This window comes from Meleagris gallopavo, chromosome 17 (assembly GCF_905368555.1).
Source record: "Meleagris gallopavo chromosome 17, MGAL_WU_HG_1.1, whole genome shotgun sequence".
Taxonomy (NCBI): domain Eukaryota; kingdom Metazoa; phylum Chordata; class Aves; order Galliformes; family Phasianidae; genus Meleagris; species Meleagris gallopavo.
Window position 1 is genome coordinate 7,198,709 of NC_139420.1, and position 21,915 is coordinate 7,220,623.

A 21,915-nucleotide genomic window follows, 5' to 3' on the forward strand; every position below is an offset into this window, starting at 1 on the left:
CAACACATCCCCCTCCAGCCCCAGGACAGCTTGGCACTGCTCAGCAACAGCCCCGACCCCGTTAGAAAGACATGACCAGGGCAGCAGCTGCTCCTCATCACTGCACTTTAACATGACCCTTCTAAACATCCTCTCTCCCATGCAACCATTAAGTCTGGAGTGCTTTACTATCCTACCTAAAGACCATGTTCCTCTTAAGCAAAGCCCTGGAGGCGATCCTGGAGGCCAGATGCAGCTCAAGCAGCACAACACAACGGAACCAGCCCAGCTGTTCACTGCTAACAGACGGCGCAGCAGATTGCAGCAGAAGATTCCTGAAGGCATCTATTCTGTGCTTTGCTGCTGTGCCAGAACTCCCTCCTGTCCCTCTCAGGCTTTTCCTTCAGCTCCGTGCCTCCTGATGGAGCACACATCACTGCAGGAGCTCAGGCAGGAGGGAGCTGACAGCACCATTCAGGTCACCCAACCCCAACACAAGCCGCAAACAAGGCAGAATGAGTAGGACTCTGCCGACACAGCTCTTGGATGAGTCTTGGAGACTTTTATTTTCACAGTGATGTGCATGTACGTAGCAGCAGTCTCAGAACACAGCACAGTCAGATGGCAGGATCACTCAGGACGAGCAGCCACCACTGCCTGTCCCACCCCAGCAAGTCACTGACCAGGGAATGAGAAGCAGAAAAACAACAAGTGCCAAGGAGCTATAAAGCCTCTTTGGTCTCATCAGCTTAAGGGGCTGGCCCCTACCTTCTCAGCCAGTGGAGTGCAAACAAATAGAAAGCCAGGAGGTGAAGCATGGTACTCCAACAGGAGGGAAAGGACTGGCTGAGGAGCAGAGGGTTGTAGTGCTTTCAGGATCTCCTGGTGAGGCAAGAGGTTTGCAGCACCTTTCTGCTTTTTGGTGGGCAGCTTGGAGGGAACACTGAGCAGGCAAAGGCAGAGGGACAAGGATTTGCCAAATACAGCTGCAGAATAAAACCTACTGACAGCTATTGGAGGGGAGTAAGGAGTTTTGCAGCACTCGTTCTATTCCAGTTAGTCAGCTTGCAAGTTATTAATCAAGATAAGGCACTATGTTGCAGCAGGGAATCATTTCTGTAGATAAAGAGGTACAAAAAAAAGCCCAAGTCTTACCAGGACAAACACAGTAACAGAACTCAAGGCAAGTGCAGGGATTAAAAAGCAAGCACTGCCCAGTAATTCACTGTCCTGTGTAGCTTAGAGCAAGAAGAGGTTCTACTTTTGGTCAAGGCACTCCGGGAGTCTGTCTGTAGTGGCAGAGCACCACAAGAAGTCCTACAAGTCAACGTAAACTGAACACCCCAACACAGCTATTTTCTATCTTCAGTCTTTGGTAAGTGCTAACATCAATGACATCATGCACAACGTGCTCCAGGAGCAGGGCAGTAAGAGTGCTCCTTCATCAGGGCAGGCTGGAGACAGTTAGCACAGAGCATGGTGCTTACAGAACAAATGGCTTTGAGAATTTGCTTACTGGAGATGAACCAGCTTTCATTATTGCTGAGATACGCTACCTCAGTGAATCAGTTCAAAGCAGGTTCACTCCATGCTTCAGCAGCTTTTGCTTGGCCTTGTTTGGCAAACTGAAAGCACTGTCCTGAGGGTTGGGAGCACCTGAGTTGCGGAGCGGAGCACCCAGCTGCTGGAAGTAGGTCTCCTGGACGGGGTTCCGGCAGGCATACACTGCTGTGGAGGCATTCCTGGTGAGACAGGAGAGAAAGCAGAAGTCAGGACTTAAAGTTTTGTGCTCACAGTGCTGGACACTGAAATGCTCCTAGCACTGGACTCCCACCTAGTTAGAGGGACTTCACGATCCATCTAAAACTTGCAAAGTATTGCCAGAAGGAGGGAATCAGACCCTCCTTCTCAAAGGACTAGATCCTAAAAGAAAGGGTCACATATCCTTCATGGCCTGTGACCAGCTCAGCAGCATTAACACCTAACTCACTGTTGCTGTCCATAAGCAAATCCCAGCACATCACCCTGCAGCAGGAACCACACGAGGTTATTTAGTCACACGTGTGATGAAACCAAGACACTGATCAGATACTGTAACCAAACAGGCTCAAGTCATTGAGTAAAAAACCAGCACTCAGTGTTTACCTGTGAGAGAGCTCGGAGGAAGCAAAGCAAAGGACTGCATTCCTCCTTGACAGCGGAAAGCAGCAACTGATATGTTTGCTGACACCCTCCTGTGACAACTCTCCATAAAAGAAAGCAGTTTTAGTCATCTTGTTACTCAGTCTGATTCACACACAGTTGCTTTTTTGGGGCAACACAGAATGCGCCAGCTTACCAAGTATCAGATTTAAGGAGCCAGTCAATCTAATGCTAAACAAGGAGTCTCCAGCACTGAAGTATATGATTCACATTCCCTTGGCAAGCATCATAAAAAGTGAAGCAGAAATTCCCAGAAGCATCTTTATTTCATCACGTTTTGGACAAACAAGCGTGGCCAAGCAAGCAGAATCTCTGCTCACACAGCATAACCACCCTCCTTGAGGGTGCAGGAGCATAGAGTGCTGCAGCACAGAAGCAGCCTTAGCTGTGGCTGCGTGGAGAGGCTCTGACTGTGATAAGACCATCTTGCTTGGCGCATCACAATCGAGTTTGCCACGCACATTACTGTGTGTTTCCAACTCAACAAGCCGTGCAAGAAAACAAAATCTAGGTTGCCAATTCTGTGCGCCTTTGGCTCGCAGCCGAGACACATTTATTAGGAACAGCTATATTTAAAACTGTCTCTTAGAACCTTATGGTGCCAGGATCTGATAATATTCTAGTATTATATCTTAATCCAAACCCATGGCACAACTCAGCTGTGCCTTCAGCTCACTCACATCAGTGCCATTTTAGCTTTTTAGCACCCAGATCACACTACAGGCAGAATATTAAGCACCCTGCATCTGAAGAGCAGCGTGCTTAATAAGGAATGAAGGAATAAGGTGACACAACTAACCACTGGTAAGAGACTCCACTGTGATGACAACACTTGCCAAACCTCAGCAAGCAGTGCCAGAGAACACTGATGCAGCACTCACCTACTTCATATGCTACACAGCAGCCCTGTGCCATAAGAGGAGGGAGTAATGAGCACACCTTACCTAACAATCACTTCTGAAACAGTTGGAAGCTGATTGAAGTCAGAGTGGATCAGCGTGGCAGCCCTCAGGAAGTGCCGATCCAGAGGGCCAGGAGGATGGGGCACGTTGGCTGCAGGACACAAGCAGGGGGTGTTAAAAGCCTGTGCTATGAAGAAGAGTGCTCCTATTTTCCGAGCAGGAAAATGCTGTGGATTTCTCCTACATTCCCTGTGTATCAGCAGAGCAGAGTGGATGACACCCTAAGTGCCAGTGTGAGCTCAACATCCCGTAGCTGCATACTGCTCAGTCACACACAGACAAAGCCTGGGGTGCTGAGGTGCCCCACTGCCTCTGCCCACGTGTATCCAGACTGCAGGGGAGCAAGGAAGACCTGAGGTGTGGTCACCTGCAATCACTGGGGTTTCTCTCATTCCCTAGGGTGATTCTTCTAAGCTGCAGAGAGCCAGGCTGCTGCCTGGGAGGCTGCCAGGAAAAGGGAAATATGAGAATGAACAGGAGCAGTTTGTGCACGGGGCTTCCTGCATGCACATGGTCTGCCATCAGCCCAGGGCAGCATTCTTCCAACTGCTGGCTACCATCAGCTCCCAGATCTTGCTTCTCCCAGCTAGAAATGACTTAACACTGCTGTATCATCACTTGGGGCCATTTCTTAAGTGTCAGCTGCACCAACTTAGCAAGCAACGTGTCTGAGAAGCTGTCTGAAACACGAGACAAGGTTATCACGAACCCCAAACAGTCCATCAAGTGCAGGCTTACCTGTGAGCACATTCTGGATGCAGTCATAGTGAGTGAAGCTATAGGTTGCCTTGGCCGAGGACAGAAAGTCTTTGGGCAAAGTCTCCCTCAGATGAACCTCGAGGCCATTCAGAGAAGCCAGACTGCTGTGGTACTGCATACAGGGCAAAAGGCATACGTTAGAGAGACGTGCAAGGAGGCAATGTAGGGAGCGTGGTGACTGATGCACATGTCCCAGGGATCAGAGCCCTCCTGCTGCTGTCCAGGCTCCCACCAGAACTGTGGCAACATGGGCAGAAGGAAGCAGTGAGATGGGGACTCAGAAAAGGGCACCCCAGCCTGGAAACAAGCCATTAAACCACCTGATGCTATCTGCATCAGGAAAACACCATTAATTTATCATCAAGCATTACCCATCCAGGGCTCATTTTTATATCCACGACTTTCTGCAGCAAAGAACTCTGCTGTTCAGCTTTATACCAGAAAGATACAACTCAAGATGCAGATGTACACGTCTGGGATGGATTTAGGTGCCTGCAGGGCTTCCTGCAGAACTCTCTCTGTACCCCAGATATATACTCCTAATGCCCTCTGCCTGGGCATGGAGGCTGCAGGCAGGCACTGGGTTATGAGTAGAAGGGAAAACGCAAATAAATGCACAGTTTACCTGAAGGCAGTGACAGCCCAGTAGGGAGCTGCAGACCTGAGTGAAACACATGCACACATCAATGCAATGGCACACAAGGCAGGGGACAGGAGCAGGGCAGCTCTGTGAGGGTCTGGTGCTCCCCACAAGGCTCTGGATCAGCAGTAGGACTGCAGTCTTGGTGCAGAGGGCAGATTAACTCCATTATCTCCCTAATCCTCCACCTTGCTCCCTCCCCAGCTATGTAGAGGATCAGGCCTCCATTCGGCACAACACAGGACCTGCCCTTGACCCCAGGTTGCAGGACAGACCTGCTTTTCTGTGCAATGAAGAAAAGGGATAACAGCCTACACAGCCACACACCAGGACAAGGCTCCTGCCTGCTCTGCAGCAAAGGTCTGCACTAGGAGCCACTCCCTGGGGTCTGGTCTGTGCTGCCTGCTGCTTGCAGCCGCACAAGTAGCATATTTTACCCTTCTTTGGTGTCATTCAGGGACCTCAAAGCACTCGACAAATTAACTACAACTAAGCTTTGACAACCCTGAGAGCTGAGGGTCATTTTTAATCCACAGATAAACAAAGGAACACAGAGGCTGAGGTTGTGCCTCATGCCCAAGCACGATGCCAGCAGCAGCCTGCAAGGTCCCAGCTCTGCGACCTGGAGCAATGTGCTGTTCCTCCTGGGACAGCAAGACTGGCAGCACATCTCCTCCAGGAAGCAACACTTGAATGAGTTGAGTGACAAACTGAGCTGGGGTGGGCCCACTGCGCTCACTGCCTGTCATTCTCAGGTTTTGATGGAGAAAAAGACATGCAATGCATGCCTGTCACCAACAGCACTAACCCAATCTGCACCAGGAAGGACCTCCAGCTCTCAAGCCAGCAGTCCCTACTTGCACACAACCTGCAGCCTCCTCCCTTCACCAGAGCAGGCACAGCACAGCGGGAGCTTTGCAGCCCAAACAAGCAGAATGGAGACAGGGCAACCTGACACAGGTGCTGCAGGAGGCTGGCCCCTGCAGTAATCCTTTCTCTAGCAAGGCAACCCCTGTGTGCTGTGCATCCCTCTGCATACAGGGGTAACAGACACAGCCCCCCGAGTCTCAGAGCTCAGAAGCAAAGAGTAACCTTGAGGCTCTGCCGATGCTGGGAGGCAGCATTAGTCTGAGCTCTCCTCCACCTTCCAGTCTCACAACTAAAGAAATGAGGTTGTTCCTATGGCAACTGGCATATCAAACAGGCCTCTGCAGCTTTGACTCAGCTCCCTGGCTGAGGCAGAGGCAGGGCATCACTCTGCAGACAAACACTTCACAGGGAAACGCCGGGAGCAGGCACATCCTTCCCCCGCACCGTGAGCAGCTCATTAACTGCACTGCACTGCTCAGAAGGGAGCTGCACACAGCAGTGGAGGCATCCTGGATCGCTCCAGTGCCTCACCCACATTGATGGGTGCTCTAGTGGCACCCATCACTCCTGCTGCAGGTCCCTGGGTAGGAGGAAGTGGAAGCGAGGGGAGGTGAGGAATGGTCAGGCAGGTGGGGAGGGGTCCAAACAGGCTGGGAGGGGATTCTAGGCAAGCAAACTCATTTAGAGAAGAAGCACTACTGGGATCTGCTGCCAGATACATCTTGCTGGTGCCTCCAGACAGAAGCTGCGACGCACAATGTGGAAGTTAAACAGAGAACATACCTTGCTTTCCAAAAAGCGCTACAGAACTGTCAGGGTTTCCAGCAAATCCCAAAAGCAGCATGGTCCCCTGGCAGCCAGCAGGGCTGTCTCACACTTGCACTGACACGTTCTGCTCAGGAGTGTTGCACGGGTGCTAACACACAATAACAGCTCCGAGTGCCACCCGTGACAGCGCTCCCACCTCTCAGGCTGGCTCCTCATGCTCACTAACAGATCTGAGTTCTCTCTGGTTGTGGCGACTCTGCTCAGCAAAGTGACTTTGCCTTCCATGCCACAAAGTGTGTAAGAGATCCCAGCCTACCACAAGCCCAGCAGCTGTGAGATCTGCAGGCGTGGAGGACGTTTCCACTTACCACATCCTCAACTGAACTCTGGTCATCTCGGAGGCAATCTTCAGCTAGCAGAGAGAGCACGAGCCCCTTGATGCTGTGGACATACAAGCTCATCTGAATGAACTTGCAGTGCTTGCCTGACTCTGTACCCTGGGCTGCCGGCCGGCCTGACTGAGGCCAGTCCTGCTCCCCACTCTGGGTACAGCCCATGTTCTCTGCTGTAGCACTGTGCAGCCCCTCCTGAACGTCCACAGCCACCGGCTGGTTCTTGCTTCCGAGCTCTGACTGTGAAACAGGTGTTGGGCAATCCAAATTCCAACTGCCACTGGCTGCATCACTTTCTGCAGAGATGCTATTTTGGCTCAGAGTCCCTTGTTCGCCTTGTTCACTCGACTTCCTTCTGCTCAGCTCTTGGACAGCAGAGCAGGTAGTTGGACCGGCATTGTCTGCAAGACAGCTCTGAAAACTGTGTTGTTCAACACGAACAACAAGAGGTTCCTGAGCGCTCTGACTCTCCTGTTCCTTGGCATATGGGTTTGGAAAGGAAAAGCCTTCCAGATATGAATCTGTAGTTTGAGCGTACAGAGCAGCACGGAGATTGGAAGGGCCCAGCAGCTCTTTTTCGTGTCCATCTGACGAGAAGGATGCTTTTCTACTGGGCTCTGACCTTTTGTTGCTTGGGCTGCTCAGTTCTGCTGTTGGAGAACTATTTTTCCTGGCTTCCATTTTGGGGGAGCCCTTCAAAGGAACCGTGTTTGCAAAGCTGCCTGATTGCACGACATCTTCTGGAGTGGCTGCGCTTGAAGCTTGCTCAGTGAGCACAGAGATATCATTCAGGTCTTGGTTTATGTGAATTCCTGTTGATTCTGAAACTGCTGGGGAGCTGAGAGCGTTCTTCTCTTCTCTAGGGCTTGCTGGGGCCATGGTTGATCTAGCAGATGACGACAAATTGATTAAATTACTGCACTACTCTGTTTGGACTTATTGCGTACCTAATAATTTTTATTACTTTCAGCTATAAAAGAACATCTATCTTGGTAAAGGACGAGGTATGTTCTAACACAGGTGAAAAGCATGGGTCTCTAACACTGCAAACTCCCAGGAATGTTACTGCCTTATTCGCAACACACAAAGTCTTAAAGAACAGCACTGTGAATCGAGAAACAACGGAACAGTTGGTCTTGGAAAACAGTTTTGCTTTAGGTCACTTCACAGCAGACATATGGATACTTGAAATTCTGTCCAGCCTCAAAGACCTCAGGCAACTTCAAAACACAGATGCTAAAGCCTGAATTAATGTTTTAGAAAACGACAGCAATGGCTGTGAAGATACAGTGCCACACATAGTCCCTTGTCCTAAAAGCCTCTTTATGCATCACACTGCTTTCCTACCTATTCATCCACTCCCCTCGGAGCACTGAGACTTCATCTTCTGTTAGGAACACCGGGATGATACGGACACCCTGCGGCAACGGAGAATCTGCAAGGGCAAGGGAGGTCTGAGAATTCCATTAGCATGCCCTATCATATAGAACAGAAGCTGAACTCCACCCTGCGTGCTGGGGCATCACAAGATGACTGGGTCTGACTGGGTAATTTCCCACTCTCTTCATCTATTTAGTATCTAAAATGACACATTTTTCCCTTTTTCTTTTTTTTTTCCTCCCTCTAACTGTCCTGGCAGAATATCTATTAACCGATGCTCAAAAACAACAACTGAAGGCTTGGACTGAAAGCATCAGCCATCTGTTTTCAGGGTTCCATCAGTGGCCAAGTAGACACATGGGTAACTGGAATAAAAGCAGGCATGTTGGGCATCTGCAGAACTCACAATTAAACTCAAAAGAGCAAACCTCCTTTGTTTAGCTGAAGGATCTAGTTCTGATTACACAACGCCCACTGGCACATGCTGACTAGCAGCAGCAGTACCCCCAGGGATATGCTCATGCATTCAGCAAGAGCTTTGACACAAATCCCAGCAAACTGCCTCATACTCTCACTGCAGAGAACACGGCCCAGAGGGTTGCCACACACTGCTGCTGGGCGCTTGACTATCAGCACTCTGCAGCTGGATGCTCACCAGGCTCCTGCTGCTCCTCACCTCCAGGCTCACTCTGAAAGAAAAGTCAAGAATCAGCTCAGTGCCCCCAGGACATCCCTTCCAGTCTCCTCACAGAACAATGAGGGCCCTGTTTGTAACTACAACAGATCCTAGACCACCCCCTTGGTGGTCATCAGTTTAACAGGCTTGACAGTGATGAACTAGTAGTAACCTAGTAGTTCTTAATGTCAAAGAGACTTCCCAAGAAACAAAATACAGTTGGGAAAAATACCACAATTTCCTATTACTGCTTACTGGAGTGTATAAAAACTTGGTTCTCTCAACCTGAGGGAGAAGAGAGGTCTTCCTCATGCTCAGTCTTGATATTTTTGGTGATCTTGAACCCTATAAATAATTACCTGTGATAAAGGCAATGAGAAGCAATCTATTTTCAGTTTCAGATACTCACTTTGGATACTGAACACTAAATTCCCAAATCTGGGTAAAACATTAATCAAACATCACATAAATGAGAATTCATGAACTCAGATTGAAAGAAAAATTCCTAGTGCCGTGACAGCTTACTCAATATTAATTAATAAAAGCTCTAATCATCAGCATCAATATGTTCTTCTCAATAACTGCACACAAAATCTACCCGATGAGCTCCTAGTTTATCTACACAAGCACACATGTTGCAGAGAATGCTCAGCAACATACCTGGCCTGAAGACTCGCTGCCTTGGAGGAGAACTTTAGCAGTGAGAGGAGGTGGCAACTGGGTGCTCACAATCCTAGAAGAGCGAAACAAAGTCATACATGAGCAGAGTCATACTTGCATCTTGCTGAGATCCATGTTCTGCAGTTCCTCCAAAAGGCCCTATAGGAAGGGAAGTTTCCCTCAAGCACAAAGCCCCCTGCAGCACTGCAGTAAGGCTCAGAGACCACTGACAATGTTTGGTTAAAAAACAAAAAATTAAATCTCATGCAGACAAAACAGCAGCACAGCATGATGTGCTCTGGGAACACAGTCCTGAGAAAGCATAGATCTAATATGAAGATTTAACATGCAGGTTAACCCTCTGAGTCATGCCTGGTTACTTACAAGCCTTTGTAGATAATGCAGCCTGCCAAGATGCGAGGAGACCGCTGGCAAGTCTGCAAGATGAGAGCTGCTTTCAGTAAAAGCAGTGGGTCCACCTAGACACAGAGAACCAGAAGTTACGCCAGAAAGCTCTTGGAAATGCTCCAAATAGCAAAAAAAAAAAAAAACAAAAAAAAAACAACAAAAAAAAAAAACACCAAAAAAAACAGAAATATTGGTACTAAGGCACTGCGGAGGACAGACTTTACCTTGGTTTTGTCCAGATTCCAGAGAGAATTGAAAATCTTGTGGAGGTCATTGGTGCTTTTTTGGATATATTCAATGTATCTGTCCCACAGCCTTTTTAGCTCCTCCTGAGAAAACTCCTATGGACAACAAAAATCCATATGACTGTCAGTTCAGTATCCTCAATGCACTCACAATGGCAGCACGTAATCAGCCTGTGAGAGCATCTACAAATGGCAAAGCTTATGAGCATCAGGAGGAAGATAACACGGGGAGAAAACTACCTTATGAACATCTAGTAAACATCTTGCAAACATTTACACAGCCTTAGGGGAATAGGGGAATGGGCCTGTACATATCCAAGGATTATGATGTGAAAAGTGTGAGCTCAGTCTGATCCTTACAAGTAGGAAGACAGTGTAAAGGAACACAACAGAATGTCTGTACGAGGCCAGAGCTCGGCCAATATAGAAAGGGTCAGAAATCTCCTCCTAGCCACAAACATTACAGCTACTGATCCTTAGTTACCATGTAAGCCTGGTGCACAGATCCATTGTAGAATGTGAAGAGGCTGATCAACTGCTCCAGAAACCTTCTACAGCTGATATCAGGGAGATCGACAGCACAGCCCAGCACCTTTAATGCAGAAAGCATTGAATGATGAGCATTCACTGGAAAAACCCACAGACAACAGACGAGAACAACTTATACTGCTCTCAAGTGAGTATCAAAGGTACACTAGCAGTTTTGTAGCAGGCAAACAATCCCCAGGTTCACAAGTCAAATGAAAAGGAAATCCAAAAATAGCCACAGAAGAGCCCTGGCACAGACAAGATGAGTGAAAGAAGCTGGCAGTCCAGTGTTTTTACACACTCTCCTCTTCTATCACATGTCAGATGACCTAGCTCAGGGCTAAGTTAGCTGAATAGCACTGCCAGTTAAACAGGTTCAACTGGCCTTAGTCCAGTTTCCCAGGGATGGTTTAGGGCGCTTTTGTCATGACTTTACTGCACACAGCTCTTTATATGTTAAACCTCTGTTAACACTGACAAAGCCTTGCAGCAGGAATGCTGAGGGTTAGAAGGTCAAACAACAGCACTTCTACATGCGGAGACCAAGTCCTTACTATGAGCTCTGGCACACAGGCTTCTGTCCAGTTGTTGCCAGTAGCCCATAGATGTATATAACTACAAAAGCCTCCACTTTTGATTGACATTGCCAGGTGCATATTAAGAACGTACATTGGTTGTGAACACACAGATGAGGCACGTGAAGCTTTTTAAAAACAGCTGAAGTGATCGCCCTTACACGTGCTTACACGTTGTGGTAAACAAAACCTAAGTTACCTTGCAATGAAAAGTTGTGCATTGCAAGTTCACACCCTAGCTCTCCCCAGGTCTATCTGTGAGCAGGCCCATACCCTGAAAAGAAAAAAAAACCCTCTTAGTTTCATATAGCAGTTCAGACCTCCTCCCTGCGTTAGTTCTGTAGTGCCTCCAGACCCCAGGACTCACCCAGAGATAGTCTCCATCCATGATAACTGCAAACTTGAGCTTTCTCAGGCGAATAAGGCTTGGAGGAACTCCTGAAATCTCAGTCATACAGTGTACCACTCCAGCAATCTGTCCACACAGCAGCTCCTGCTGCTCAGGGAGAGTCTGAAGGGAGACAACAACAATTTACTGTCTTCCTTTTTAAAATGGACTGGTAAGGAAAAAAAAATCACAATTACATCCATAAATTCAATATCAGATGCAGTAGCAGAGGCAAATCTCAGCACTGCTGGCACCTGCAGCCCACGGGAGCAGAGTGCGAGTGCTCAGTAGTGCTATGGGCAGCTCTGAGCTCCAGGCTGCGCAGCCCTGCTCACCCAGCTCCAGCCCTGGGAGGTTTCTGAGAGCTTTTTACAAACACTGAATGAGAACTAAGCCGAAGTTCCTCCTGTGAACCCCGATTCAGAATTATCAGCGTGTTTTCACAGAGGCACCCACATACAGGAACCAAAACAAACGCAGCCCTTACCTGAGAAGGATAAAAATAACAAATCCCAGCACTCGTAGGATCCCCCTCCTCCTTAACCTTGGAGCCATCGTAAAGAAAGAAGTAATTCCACCTAGAAAAGCAAAGCATTGGCAGAAATGATTGAAATGCTTGGAAAGCACCGCGTTTCTCCCCCCGTTGCCTCAGGTACAGCACGGGCTGTTACTCCTCACAGAAACGCCGAGATGGAGAAGCAGTACAGAACAGGGCCACGTTATTAAAAGGGACCCCACAGGGCCGGGCTGTCCCCGGCTGAAGAAGATTCGGCCCACCCGGGTGCCGCCCTGCGTGGGGGCAGCGGGCAGCTCCCCCTCAGTTCCCGCACTCCCCCTGGACCGCCCGCACAGCGCTCACCACGGGGCTGGGCCGCGCTGGGGCCGAGCCATGAGCTCTGCGGCCTGGAGCGCTGCTCTGCCGGCGGGGCCGAGAGAAGCCGCTCCCGCGCAGCACCGCCAATCATATGACAGCACCACGTGACCTCAAAACTACGGCGGCCCGAGAGGGGCAGCGTGATCACGTGAGCGCGGCCCTACGGTGGCCGGGAGGAGCCGCATGGCGGCGACGGCGGCGGGCGAGTGGCGCGCGGCGAGCGGGCGGCGGCGGCGGAGGAGGGCGAAGGAGAAAGAGGAGGAGGAAGGTGCCGCGGTGCTGAGGCGGCTGCGGGACGCGCGGTGAGTGCGGGGCGCGCGGCTCCTCCCCCTACCGAGCCCCGCTGACGGTCGCGTTTCCCCCCGCAGGGACGAGCTGCTGAGCTCCGGCTTCTGGGCGGCGAGCGCCGGTGCGTGCGGGGCTGCGGCGGCGGGAGGAGGAGGAGGGCGGGGGCTGACGGCTGTCCCCGTGCCCGCAGGAGCCGTGCGGGAGCCGCTGGGCTCGGGGCCCGCTTGGCGCTGCGTGTGCTACGGGCTGGGGCGGTTCGCTGCCTGCCCCGCCGCCCGGCTGCAGCTCGCCTTCCTGCTGCTGCTGCTCGAGATGCTGGCGGTAAGCGGCCACCGTGCGCGACCGCCCGCATCCCGTCCCGCGCGTGTCCCTGTCCCACGCACGTCTGTGCCTCTCAGGTGCCACCCAGCCACTGCTTCCTCTTCGACCCGGCCTTCTCAGAGCTGGAACTGGCAGCGCTGGAGGCGCTGGGGCTGCGTCTGCTCCTAGAGAACGAGGTAAGAGGATCCCATCCCATCCCCTCCCCAGCCCCGTGTGACCGAGCTGTGTCCACACCACAACCGCACTGTGACCACATCGTGTACCCCCAGGAAGGCAAGCATAGCACAAATGGATCTCCGACGCTGTTCTACATGGTGCACTGCGGCAAGGCACTGTACAACAACCTGCTCTGGAGGAACTGGTCTGTCGGTGCTCTGTCCAACATGGTCATCATTGGCAACAGCTTTAAGGGAATCGAGGAGAGGTAGGTACAGTAGGTACAGCCCTACGACCTGCCTTCAGCGTTGTTTTCCACTCCTTGCTTTCTTAGACACTTTTTTCTAATGCTTCCACAAGGGACTTCCATGTGGTCTTCAAAGTTTTGCCCAGTTTCAGCTTGCTGTCACAGCTGCCAGTCATCAGCAGTCTTTTCTCACCTTTTCATTTATTAAAGTTATCTTCCTTTCATGGGATTGTCATGATTCTAATGCTAGCTTACCTCTTTTTTTTTTTTTTAAATAGGTTGCTGTCAAGAATATTGGAGAGAGATTACTCTTATATTGCAAAGGTAGGAAGCACTCAAGCTTTTTAAACACAGCAATACTGTTTTACATTGACCTTTTAGTGAGAAGGAACATTAATTGCAACTTCAAAGATGAAGGTGGTTGTTTTTAAAGTCTGAGACCATTTTATTATCTGCAGAACACACTGCAAAGAGGGGTACAGTTAACACGAACCTCCCATCCTCACACAAGCTTTTGCTTTGTACGTGTTTTCCCAACTGCTCTTAGATTTTAAAAGGGGTGGAGGAGGTTGCCCTCCCTGCTCACCCTCGGTACTCGGATACCTTCAATGACACCTCCATCCACTGGTTCCCTGCGCACAAACTGGAGAGACTCCCTGCTGAAGTTTGGGAGTTTGTGGAGGAGCCGACTTATGAGGAATGTGACGACTTGGAGATCATCAGGAAGGGGGAGGAAGGGAGGCAACACGGCCCTGCCCCAGTGCAGCCCTAACTGCTGTCTCTTCCCTCAGTCATCCTGCACAGCTGAGGTGATGCTCAAGCACTGATAGTGCCATCGCCATCTGCCCTGCACCTGAACACTGAGCTTGTATCATATTTTTGTATCATAGTGTTTTTTTAATAAAAGTGAAAGCTCTGCTTTGACTTACGCTCACTGAACTACAGCAAATTGAACTAAAAACTGCCTTTTAAACCATCCATACTGCATAACATTTGCTCTTTTGATTGCTTACCTTTCATGAGCGATTCAAAGCCCACGTCTACGCTGTGCATGTTTTGAAGTATCCAGAAGGGCAAGAGATTTGTGGGATGCATAGCTGAAAGCTTTAGAAGCTAGTTCCTAACACACACTTCCAAAAGCTTTTTCACAGGCAGGGGACTTCAGCTGTTCAGTACTACTAAAAAAGCTCTTCAGCCATTCCTCTATGAAGAATCAGGCCATTTCCCTCTAGGAAAAAAAAGCCTCAGTTGCCATTCTTCCCTACCGTGCCTTGAGCTATTGAGTTCCCATGGCACATTTTAACGTGCTGGAAAGAATTTCCCTTCCATCTCTGCTTGGATAAGACTGAGAGGCAGGCCAAGTCCTGGTGGTATTCGGTAGAGAAGGGGCTGCTGTATGCAGGACACCATTGAGACAGTAATTACCACTGCCGGGGCAGTGCAGCTGTCAAGAAGAGAATCTGTTGGTGGAGCCTTTGAGGCTGATCTGCTGTTGGCCCTGCTTTGAGCAGAGAACAAGTGCCAGCAGACCCTACTAGCCCCCACTTGTCTAGTGGTTTGAAACAATTATTGCTGAATCTGTATCACAAGTGGCAATTACACAAGCATCAGAACTGCTTGTTCCTCCCTTTGCACCAGCTTCCATGTATCATTTCACCTCTTGACACTGTTAGAACAGCCAAGAAAACAATCCTGGCACACAGCTGAAATTCCACTATTTACAAATCTGTAACGTCCTTATTCTAAGACAGTTACACTCAAAGTATTAGTAAGATCACCTTCTCAGTTCCAAGCAGGAGCCTCACTTGGCCATATCAATGAGACTCTGGAGAGAGGTTGGCACCCAGGTCTTTTCTCCTTGTACAAATACAACACCTCTGTCAATGTAAATCACAATCCGTCCAAACGTATATAACTGTTTCCCTTCGTGTCGCTTTCCAATCACAGGCATGAAAACAATATTGTGTTCCTCTGCTTTTGTCTGAATTAGGTCCTTAAAATTCATTGGCACAGAGCTGGCAGCCATGCCTATGCCTCGCTGAGCCATGTTCTCAGCCTCTCGCCGCTCCTGCATGGCTTCATACTGGAAGTCTTTCCTCCTCTCCGTGTGAGTAAGGTATGCAATGTTCTCCCGGGCACCTGGCTGCATGTAGCCACCTGTTGGGGAGAGAAAAATGTGTGAAAACCACCTGCAAGGTCCATAGGGAAACTCCAGTCCAAGATGCATAAAGTATTAAATGCAGAGGCTGACCCATAGTGTTCTCAATCATCCTTCACACGTTTTTATTGCTTGCACTTACAGTATTATTGTTAATACAAAGACTACTTAGATGAATCAGAAAACTGTAGCTAAAGTTACAGGATCTAATAGGTCCCAAACTGAATCTGAGCATGCACAGGAAAGGATGCTGCACTGTTACTGACAAAGGATGAAAGCAAATACACCACAATAAGCCACCTACCAACACTAGAAGAGACGGCCCGGTTCATGATATCAAGAGCTTCATTAAATTTGTCTTTGATTGATGGATGTGCCAACACTTGGTCTGAGAACATGGACTTCCAGCCCAAGTACCACTTTGTGATCTCTTCATAATTGGGGCTATTACTAAGCCAAGAGCACAGCACCTGCAAAACAACATGAACAAATTCAACAGGATAGGTATATTTATGGAAGTCCTTATTATTAGCTTGTTCATGACTCAGCTTTCACTTAAAAAAAAAAATGACCATAGCAGTCTTAGAAAGAAGTCTGGTCTGATGCATATGCAACTCTGATGAAAATTACTCAATTTAGCAGTTAAACCATTTCAGTAGTGGAGCAACAATTATTAGGTCAGAGTCACTGAAACACTTCACTTTGAATCACATCTGTCAGAAATTACTCAGCCTTGTTCCTCACCTGCAGCCATTTTGGGAAGAAGTGTTTCTCCAGCAGCCCAACAAGACTGGAAACAGAAATCATTCCCTCCCAGTCAATCACCCAGTAGAAGGCATCCATGTGCTGCTGATGGGGGTTTATTATAAGTTCATTCAAACACATCCCTGGAAAAAGGGCAAGAACAGTTACAGGAGTACCTGACTTACCAGTGCCCTGACCTATCTCATAATCATGTATATGTGAGGGGCAACTGTACTGCACTGTATTACCTCCAGGATCTTTAAAACGTTTGGCTGACCCCTGCCACCAAAACAGTGCAATTCCATTTCCCTCAATTACAATTTACAGCCAAAACTGAGAAACTTAAAACATTCAGGTTTTTTTTGTTTTTTTTTTTGGACCAGAGCCTTTTAGCCAGATTGCAGAGCTAAATGAGGAATTGCAAATCTCACAGTGAAAGCATTAGCATAGGCGAAAGAATTAAAATGCCTCTCCCTTGTCTCACCGAGTTTAGGCACAATGTTCTTGACCATGAAAGCCTCCCATGACCCGGGTGTGAACACATCCTTCCAGGGCTGAAGAATAAGTTTGGCTGAGGAGTCACTGGGATGCCATTTCTGCAGTGCGTTCGCCAGCTTGTTTCTGATGGGAGAATAAAGTGGTTCCAACCGTGCCTGCATCAGGGGAAGCCAGGGATGGATCCAGGAATGGATTGGGACTGTGTCTGTCAAAGGGTTCCAGTTTTCAACCTTAAGGCAAAACACAAAAGAGATTTCATTTTCTACTGGCACAAAGTCTTCCCAGGTGCAAATAACCCTCTAACTCCAAAATACATTGACAAGGGCAACAAACTGGTATTGTGGAAGCTGCAGTTGACTAAAATTCAAATAGTGGTTCAAAATAAGGTTTCATTCTAGTACAGCTCTCTTAACTGACCTCTTTCTGGAGCTTGGGGAAGATGAGCTGATCCAGAATGTTATCAAGTATCCACACGGGAATGATGTGTACCCAACTATCCAGGAAATCCACCATTGATCCACAGTTCCTTGGCTGCCACTGTGCCACTATGTTTCTGACATATGGCATCCAGATTTCCCACATCAGTCTGGAAAAAGTAAAGAAATCAAAGCTAAGCTTAAAGCTCAAGCCTCAGGCCAAGGAAAACTGAATGGATAACTTCTTTAAAAGCCTCTTCCTTTTATATAGCTGACAGCTGGATTTTAAGAGACATCTGAAGAGAATTATTTGGAAAGTACACTTTTAACTCTTCTTCACCATCATGGAGAAAGCAGCATTTAAAGATAGTAAACAAAGTACAATTTGTTATTTACCTGTGAAAAGCATCTGTTGACAGGTCCTGCCCACCATGTGATAACAGCTGGTCGTTTTCCAAAAGGCTCTTCCACTTGGCTATAATCTCTGTGCCGTATGTACAGTCCTGGAAATGATAAGGTTAAATGATACACGGACTTAATGGCTTTTCATTCATTTCAGCTGATATCTACAAGGAGCAGGCTGATTGCATGCTCTGCTACAGGCAGCTTTCTCACATGTTCATCTCACTATGGCATGAACACAGGGTTTTATCTGGAGCCTGCTTTTCTGCTCTCACGTGTGAGGAAAGGTGGCTTTTTTTCATTTCCTCTCCCAGCTAATCAGGAAATTTGGGCAAGGAAAGGGGAAGACAATAAAACAACTTAAACCATGAAAAGGGAACTGCAGATAAATCACACTAATATTCACCTTGAGGGGATCCCAGTTCTTGAAGTAATCTTTCATGAGAGGATAGACTATTGCTACTGCCAAGTCTACCCTATCAGACATTCTGTACTCTTCATAGTACTTATCTTGAAGTGTCTCAAAAATCTTTGCACACTCATCCAAGGTCAAAGGATTTTCACAGCTGGGTTGCATCCGTCTCTCACACTCTTCCACCATGTCCAGGACTTTGCTGAGATTGCTAATCGCCGTCTCCTCGTGAGAGAGAATTTCAGACATCTTCTGTATCTCATGAGTTAGGTTGACTACCATGTCTCTCTCATACTGCAGCTGACGGTCGCTCTGGATGATCTCCTGCTCCGTGATGTCAATGAGAAGCTGTAAGTTGTGCTCCAGCTCAGGCAGGGCAAATCCCTGGGGCTTAGAGTCTTTGCCCAGCAGCTGCTGAGGATTGTCATCAGGGATATTGTGTTTGTGGCTAATTTGACTGTAGCTGTAATAAACCTTTTGCTCCCGGCCCGTCATATCTATAACCTTCCAACAAACAAGAAGAAAAGTTGTCTTAAAAAGTGCAATTCATGTTTAAAAAGAGGAAATACCTTGTTCTAAACTGAAAATTGGAGATTTCCAACTACTCCAGCAGGTTGATGTGAAGATTTAGAGTAAATGAAGAACAATTTGAGGTCGGAGCTCAAAGATTCTACCTCTGATCTCAGTTTTACCATTTTGCTGAGTTAATTTAGGAACAGCAATTACTCACAACTGCAAAGAAGTCTTAGATAATTTTATACTTTTTTATAGACTTGTCAATTTAAATGAGTAACTTCATTAAGAGCATTAAAGACAAGTTCCTTACAGTCTAAAGCTCTTCTACCTAAAAAGCACTGTGTGTTTAGTTGCACAGTCCCAATAAGGACAGATGTGCTTACAGAATTGGATGAGCTATGACAAATGTGAAACAATTAACTTACAAAAGCAAACTAACAAGAAAACTAATCTGTATTTTCTCAAGATCAAGATGTTCCTCAAGGACAAGTCCAGTGTTGCAGGCTACGTTGTGGTCTAGTAAATGATTCAGTAATGTATCTGAAGCCTTGATTTGCATGAGGCTATGGACAACAATTGTTAGAACTAGCTTCTATTAAGGTAACCAATTGCCTAAAAGCACTCAACACTAATGCAAACAAATTGAATTGCTTCCCAGAGATGCCATCGCTTGGTTTATCAGCCTTACCTTGACTTGAGAGAGCTCCTTCTGAGGGGTTGAAAGCTGTTTGTTAATCCTACCCTTGGCTTTCAGTTCTTCTACTGTCTTATAGCTGTATTTGGGCTTTTTCTTGCCTCCGTTAGGATCCTTCCGCCACTGACTGAGTTCTTTTTGAAATTCCTAAATAAAATCAAAGAGAAACTGCAATTGCTGTTCTCAGTCATGCCTCAAATTTGTCTGTTTTCTATGAAAAAACAATCATATGATCAATGAAGAATGCTGTGCAGCAGAACAAAAGGGAAAGTGACAAAGCAGAGCAAAAACTGGCTCAAATGCTGTGGTCCTGTCAAAAAGCCTTTTCTCAACGTTATCACTACCAGTATGTTTCTCATCCTTCTTTTTTTAAACACAAGACAAATTACTTACCTGAGGGAAACTGAGGATGGGATTCTAGCAATGCTAATGGAATAAAGTGAGCCAGAATCAACATAAAGGACATTACAGTAACATGAAAATATGTCTAAATGAAATTCATGTTTTGTGTTTTTAGTTTCTTATCTAAAAGGAGATCAGTTTCCTCTAACACAAAAGCTGATACTAGAACTGAATTTTGTTTGCACAGCACAACAGGGTAATCGGATGTACCAGGAATCATACAAATACCTCTTCAGCTTCTTCTTCCGAGTCAACAACAGGGAAGTCTTGCAAAGACTGGCTGGTTCTTTCAGAGCCATATGCTCCCACAGCTCCTTTGCCTTTTCTTTGCTTGGCCTCAATTGGATTAATAATACCTAACAAGAGACCAGTTAGATCAGAAGGAAGAAATTCAAACGAGAGAGAGCACTTGGCAAGAGAAGCAAGAGTTTATCTATAAGCCACTTCAAGTTGCTAGTTCTTAAACAATGCAGTCTCTTCTTCAAATTATTAGTTATTAAAAAACAACCAAATACAGGTTCACAGTACCTTGAGCATTCTTTCCAAGACCTCTTCCAGGGACATAACCCATCTTCTGGAGAAGTTTCTGCCCAATTCCCTTAGTGTGTCTCTCCCAGCTGCCAAAATCCATGAAAGATTTTGTGCCCCCTACAAAGCCTTTCTGACTGGGCTTGAAATTTCCACCCTATTAAAACAAAAACATAGAAGATTTTTAAGGTGCTGTAATAACAAAGCTCTGTGGAACTTTGCTCTGACACAAGGTACTTCCTCAAAGCAATTCAGCTGTCAACACACTGCACTGCACAGCTGTGTTTCTCTAGCCCCCTATGTCAGAAAGCCAGTTTTGTGCCAGTTTTGTGGGAGTTCCCTGCCATTGAAGAACTTTCCAAGTGAGATGTCAATCTTTAGGCTCTATCAAGAACTTTACTGAAGCTACTTCCCAAGTGTTTTTGTGCTTGACAACTGGAACAAGCCCACAACGGAGTGACATTCCTAAGGATACACAACAATACATCAGGATATCCATGAAAAGGAAGTGCAAACACATCCCTCAACTTCATGCCGTACCCCACGTGCCAAATCAATGTTAATTGTTTCTCCCTTTCCTTAGTGCTCTAGTTGGAAGCACTGTTGACACTGACTTTTTCTTGGAGGTGCTCAGACTGTGCTCTGAGCTCCACAAACACATTACAATGAAAACGTCCTGGATCACTCACTGTTTTCAACTTCTTTGGCACAAATTCTTTAGGGATCTCCTCCTGTTTAACGGGCTTCTCATCTTCATCAGAGTCCTCATCTGACACATCCTCAGCCGCCGACTTTTTCAGCCCTGCACTGATGAAGTTCACGGGGGCTGAGTAATCCCTAGAGCTGAACCAAAACAGGACCTGTAAGTCTTATAAACCGCCGGGCGGCACGGAAGTAAAAACATCACTGCTCTTTCGGCAAGAAATATCGGTTCCTCCTCCCTGTGACCGCCCGTACCCCCAACAAGCGCTGCTGGCGGGGCTCTGGCGCTGCGGGACGAGCCCCCGCCCCATCCCCGCCCCATTCCCGCTCGGCCCGGCCCCTCCCCGCCGCTCGCACCGTTTGCCGCCGAAGCTGGGCCGCTCCTCGTCCGAGTCGCGCTCGGCCCACACGCCGTAAGTGGCCTCCTCCTTGGTCTGCCGGTGCCGATGCCGGTGCGGGTTGAACTCGTTCTGAAGGTCCCAGTCCGACACCTCGAAGCTCTCCATCTCCACGCCATCCTCCCCGTCCGTGCCGTACAGGTGAGACATCGACATGGCACCTCCGAGCGCCGCACGCCCCGCTCCAACCTACCGCTACTACCGCTCCGCGGCGGCCCGGAAGCGAACCTTGCAACTTCCGGTGACTACACATACGCCGCTTCAGCCCCTCCCCCTAACCATAGAGACGCTGGCTAGAAGGAACGGCTCCGCTAGCGCCCCCTGCCGGGGAGCGGCGCTTCGGGCGGCGGAGCCCTCCGCGGCACACGAGGGGCGGCAGGGGGAGGGGCTGCGGCGTTAAAGCACTGCTCTAGGCGTGGGAAACGAATAAGTGCAGCCAGGAGTGAAACGAATGACCTCATATATTAATTCTTAAATAGAATCTGTCAATGACAAGTGATTGAAGGAGTCCCGGATTGTCACCTGTACAACAAATGCTCTACACGGTTATGACACCTATTCTGATCTGCACGTTAAGGAACAGCATTACGAGACACTGAAATACGGCTCTAAAATGTTCTCCGGGAATTGAATAGAAAATCTCTTTCCAATGCACTTTGAAGGTTCAGTCGATCTTCACGTCCACAGATTTTTCACCACGGAGCATCCAGCAAAGGGAGACGAGTGG

The 21,915-nt window shown here is 48.0% G+C and overlaps 3 protein-coding genes across 4 annotated transcripts; 1 reads left to right on the forward strand and 2 right to left on the reverse strand.

Annotated features, from left to right (window-relative positions):
- Positions 1 to 521: 521 nt before the first annotated feature.
- HPS4 (HPS4 biogenesis of lysosomal organelles complex 3 subunit 2) lies at positions 522 to 12,442 on the reverse strand. Of its 2 annotated transcripts, XM_010720349.4 has the most exons (13): positions 12,292 to 12,442; positions 11,920 to 12,010; positions 11,412 to 11,555; positions 10,426 to 10,533; positions 9,921 to 10,037; positions 9,673 to 9,767; positions 9,289 to 9,361; positions 8,608 to 8,641; positions 7,920 to 8,007; positions 6,549 to 7,458; positions 3,882 to 4,014; positions 3,126 to 3,234; positions 522 to 1,721 (listed from the first exon to the last, which is right to left on the reverse strand). In XM_010720349.4, the coding sequence occupies exons 1-13, from the start codon at positions 12,321 to 12,323 to the stop codon at positions 1,550 to 1,552; spliced, it is 2,106 nt and encodes a 701-aa protein (XP_010718651.2). In that variant the 5' UTR covers positions 12,324 to 12,442; the 3' UTR covers positions 522 to 1,549. The 2 variants fall into 2 exon arrangements, with proteins under 2 accessions (XP_010718651.2, XP_010718652.2); XM_010720350.4 differs by lacking the exons at positions 11,920 to 12,010; positions 12,292 to 12,442 and adding an exon at positions 11,244 to 11,318 and having other exon boundaries at positions 11,412 to 11,559.
- Positions 12,438 to 14,242, forward strand: SRRD (SRR1 domain containing). Its single transcript, XM_085238177.1, has 7 exons — positions 12,438 to 12,608; positions 12,675 to 12,715; positions 12,785 to 12,915; positions 12,993 to 13,091; positions 13,185 to 13,339; positions 13,597 to 13,642; positions 13,866 to 14,242. The coding sequence occupies exons 1-7, from the start codon at positions 12,490 to 12,492 to the stop codon at positions 14,088 to 14,090; spliced, it is 816 nt and encodes a 271-aa protein (XP_085094303.1). The 5' UTR covers positions 12,438 to 12,489; the 3' UTR covers positions 14,091 to 14,242.
- Positions 13,740 to 21,862, reverse strand: TFIP11 (tuftelin interacting protein 11). Its single transcript, XM_085238173.1, has 12 exons — positions 21,148 to 21,862; positions 20,778 to 20,931; positions 20,089 to 20,245; positions 19,789 to 19,916; positions 19,153 to 19,305; positions 17,943 to 18,452; positions 17,531 to 17,637; positions 17,136 to 17,304; positions 16,705 to 16,948; positions 16,221 to 16,363; positions 15,781 to 15,946; positions 13,740 to 15,475 (listed from the first exon to the last, which is right to left on the reverse strand). Exons 1-12 carry the CDS (start codon positions 21,342 to 21,344, stop codon positions 15,120 to 15,122), a joined length of 2,484 nt encoding a protein of 827 aa, XP_085094299.1. The 5' UTR covers positions 21,345 to 21,862; the 3' UTR covers positions 13,740 to 15,119.
- Positions 21,863 to 21,915: the final 53 nt, after the last annotated feature.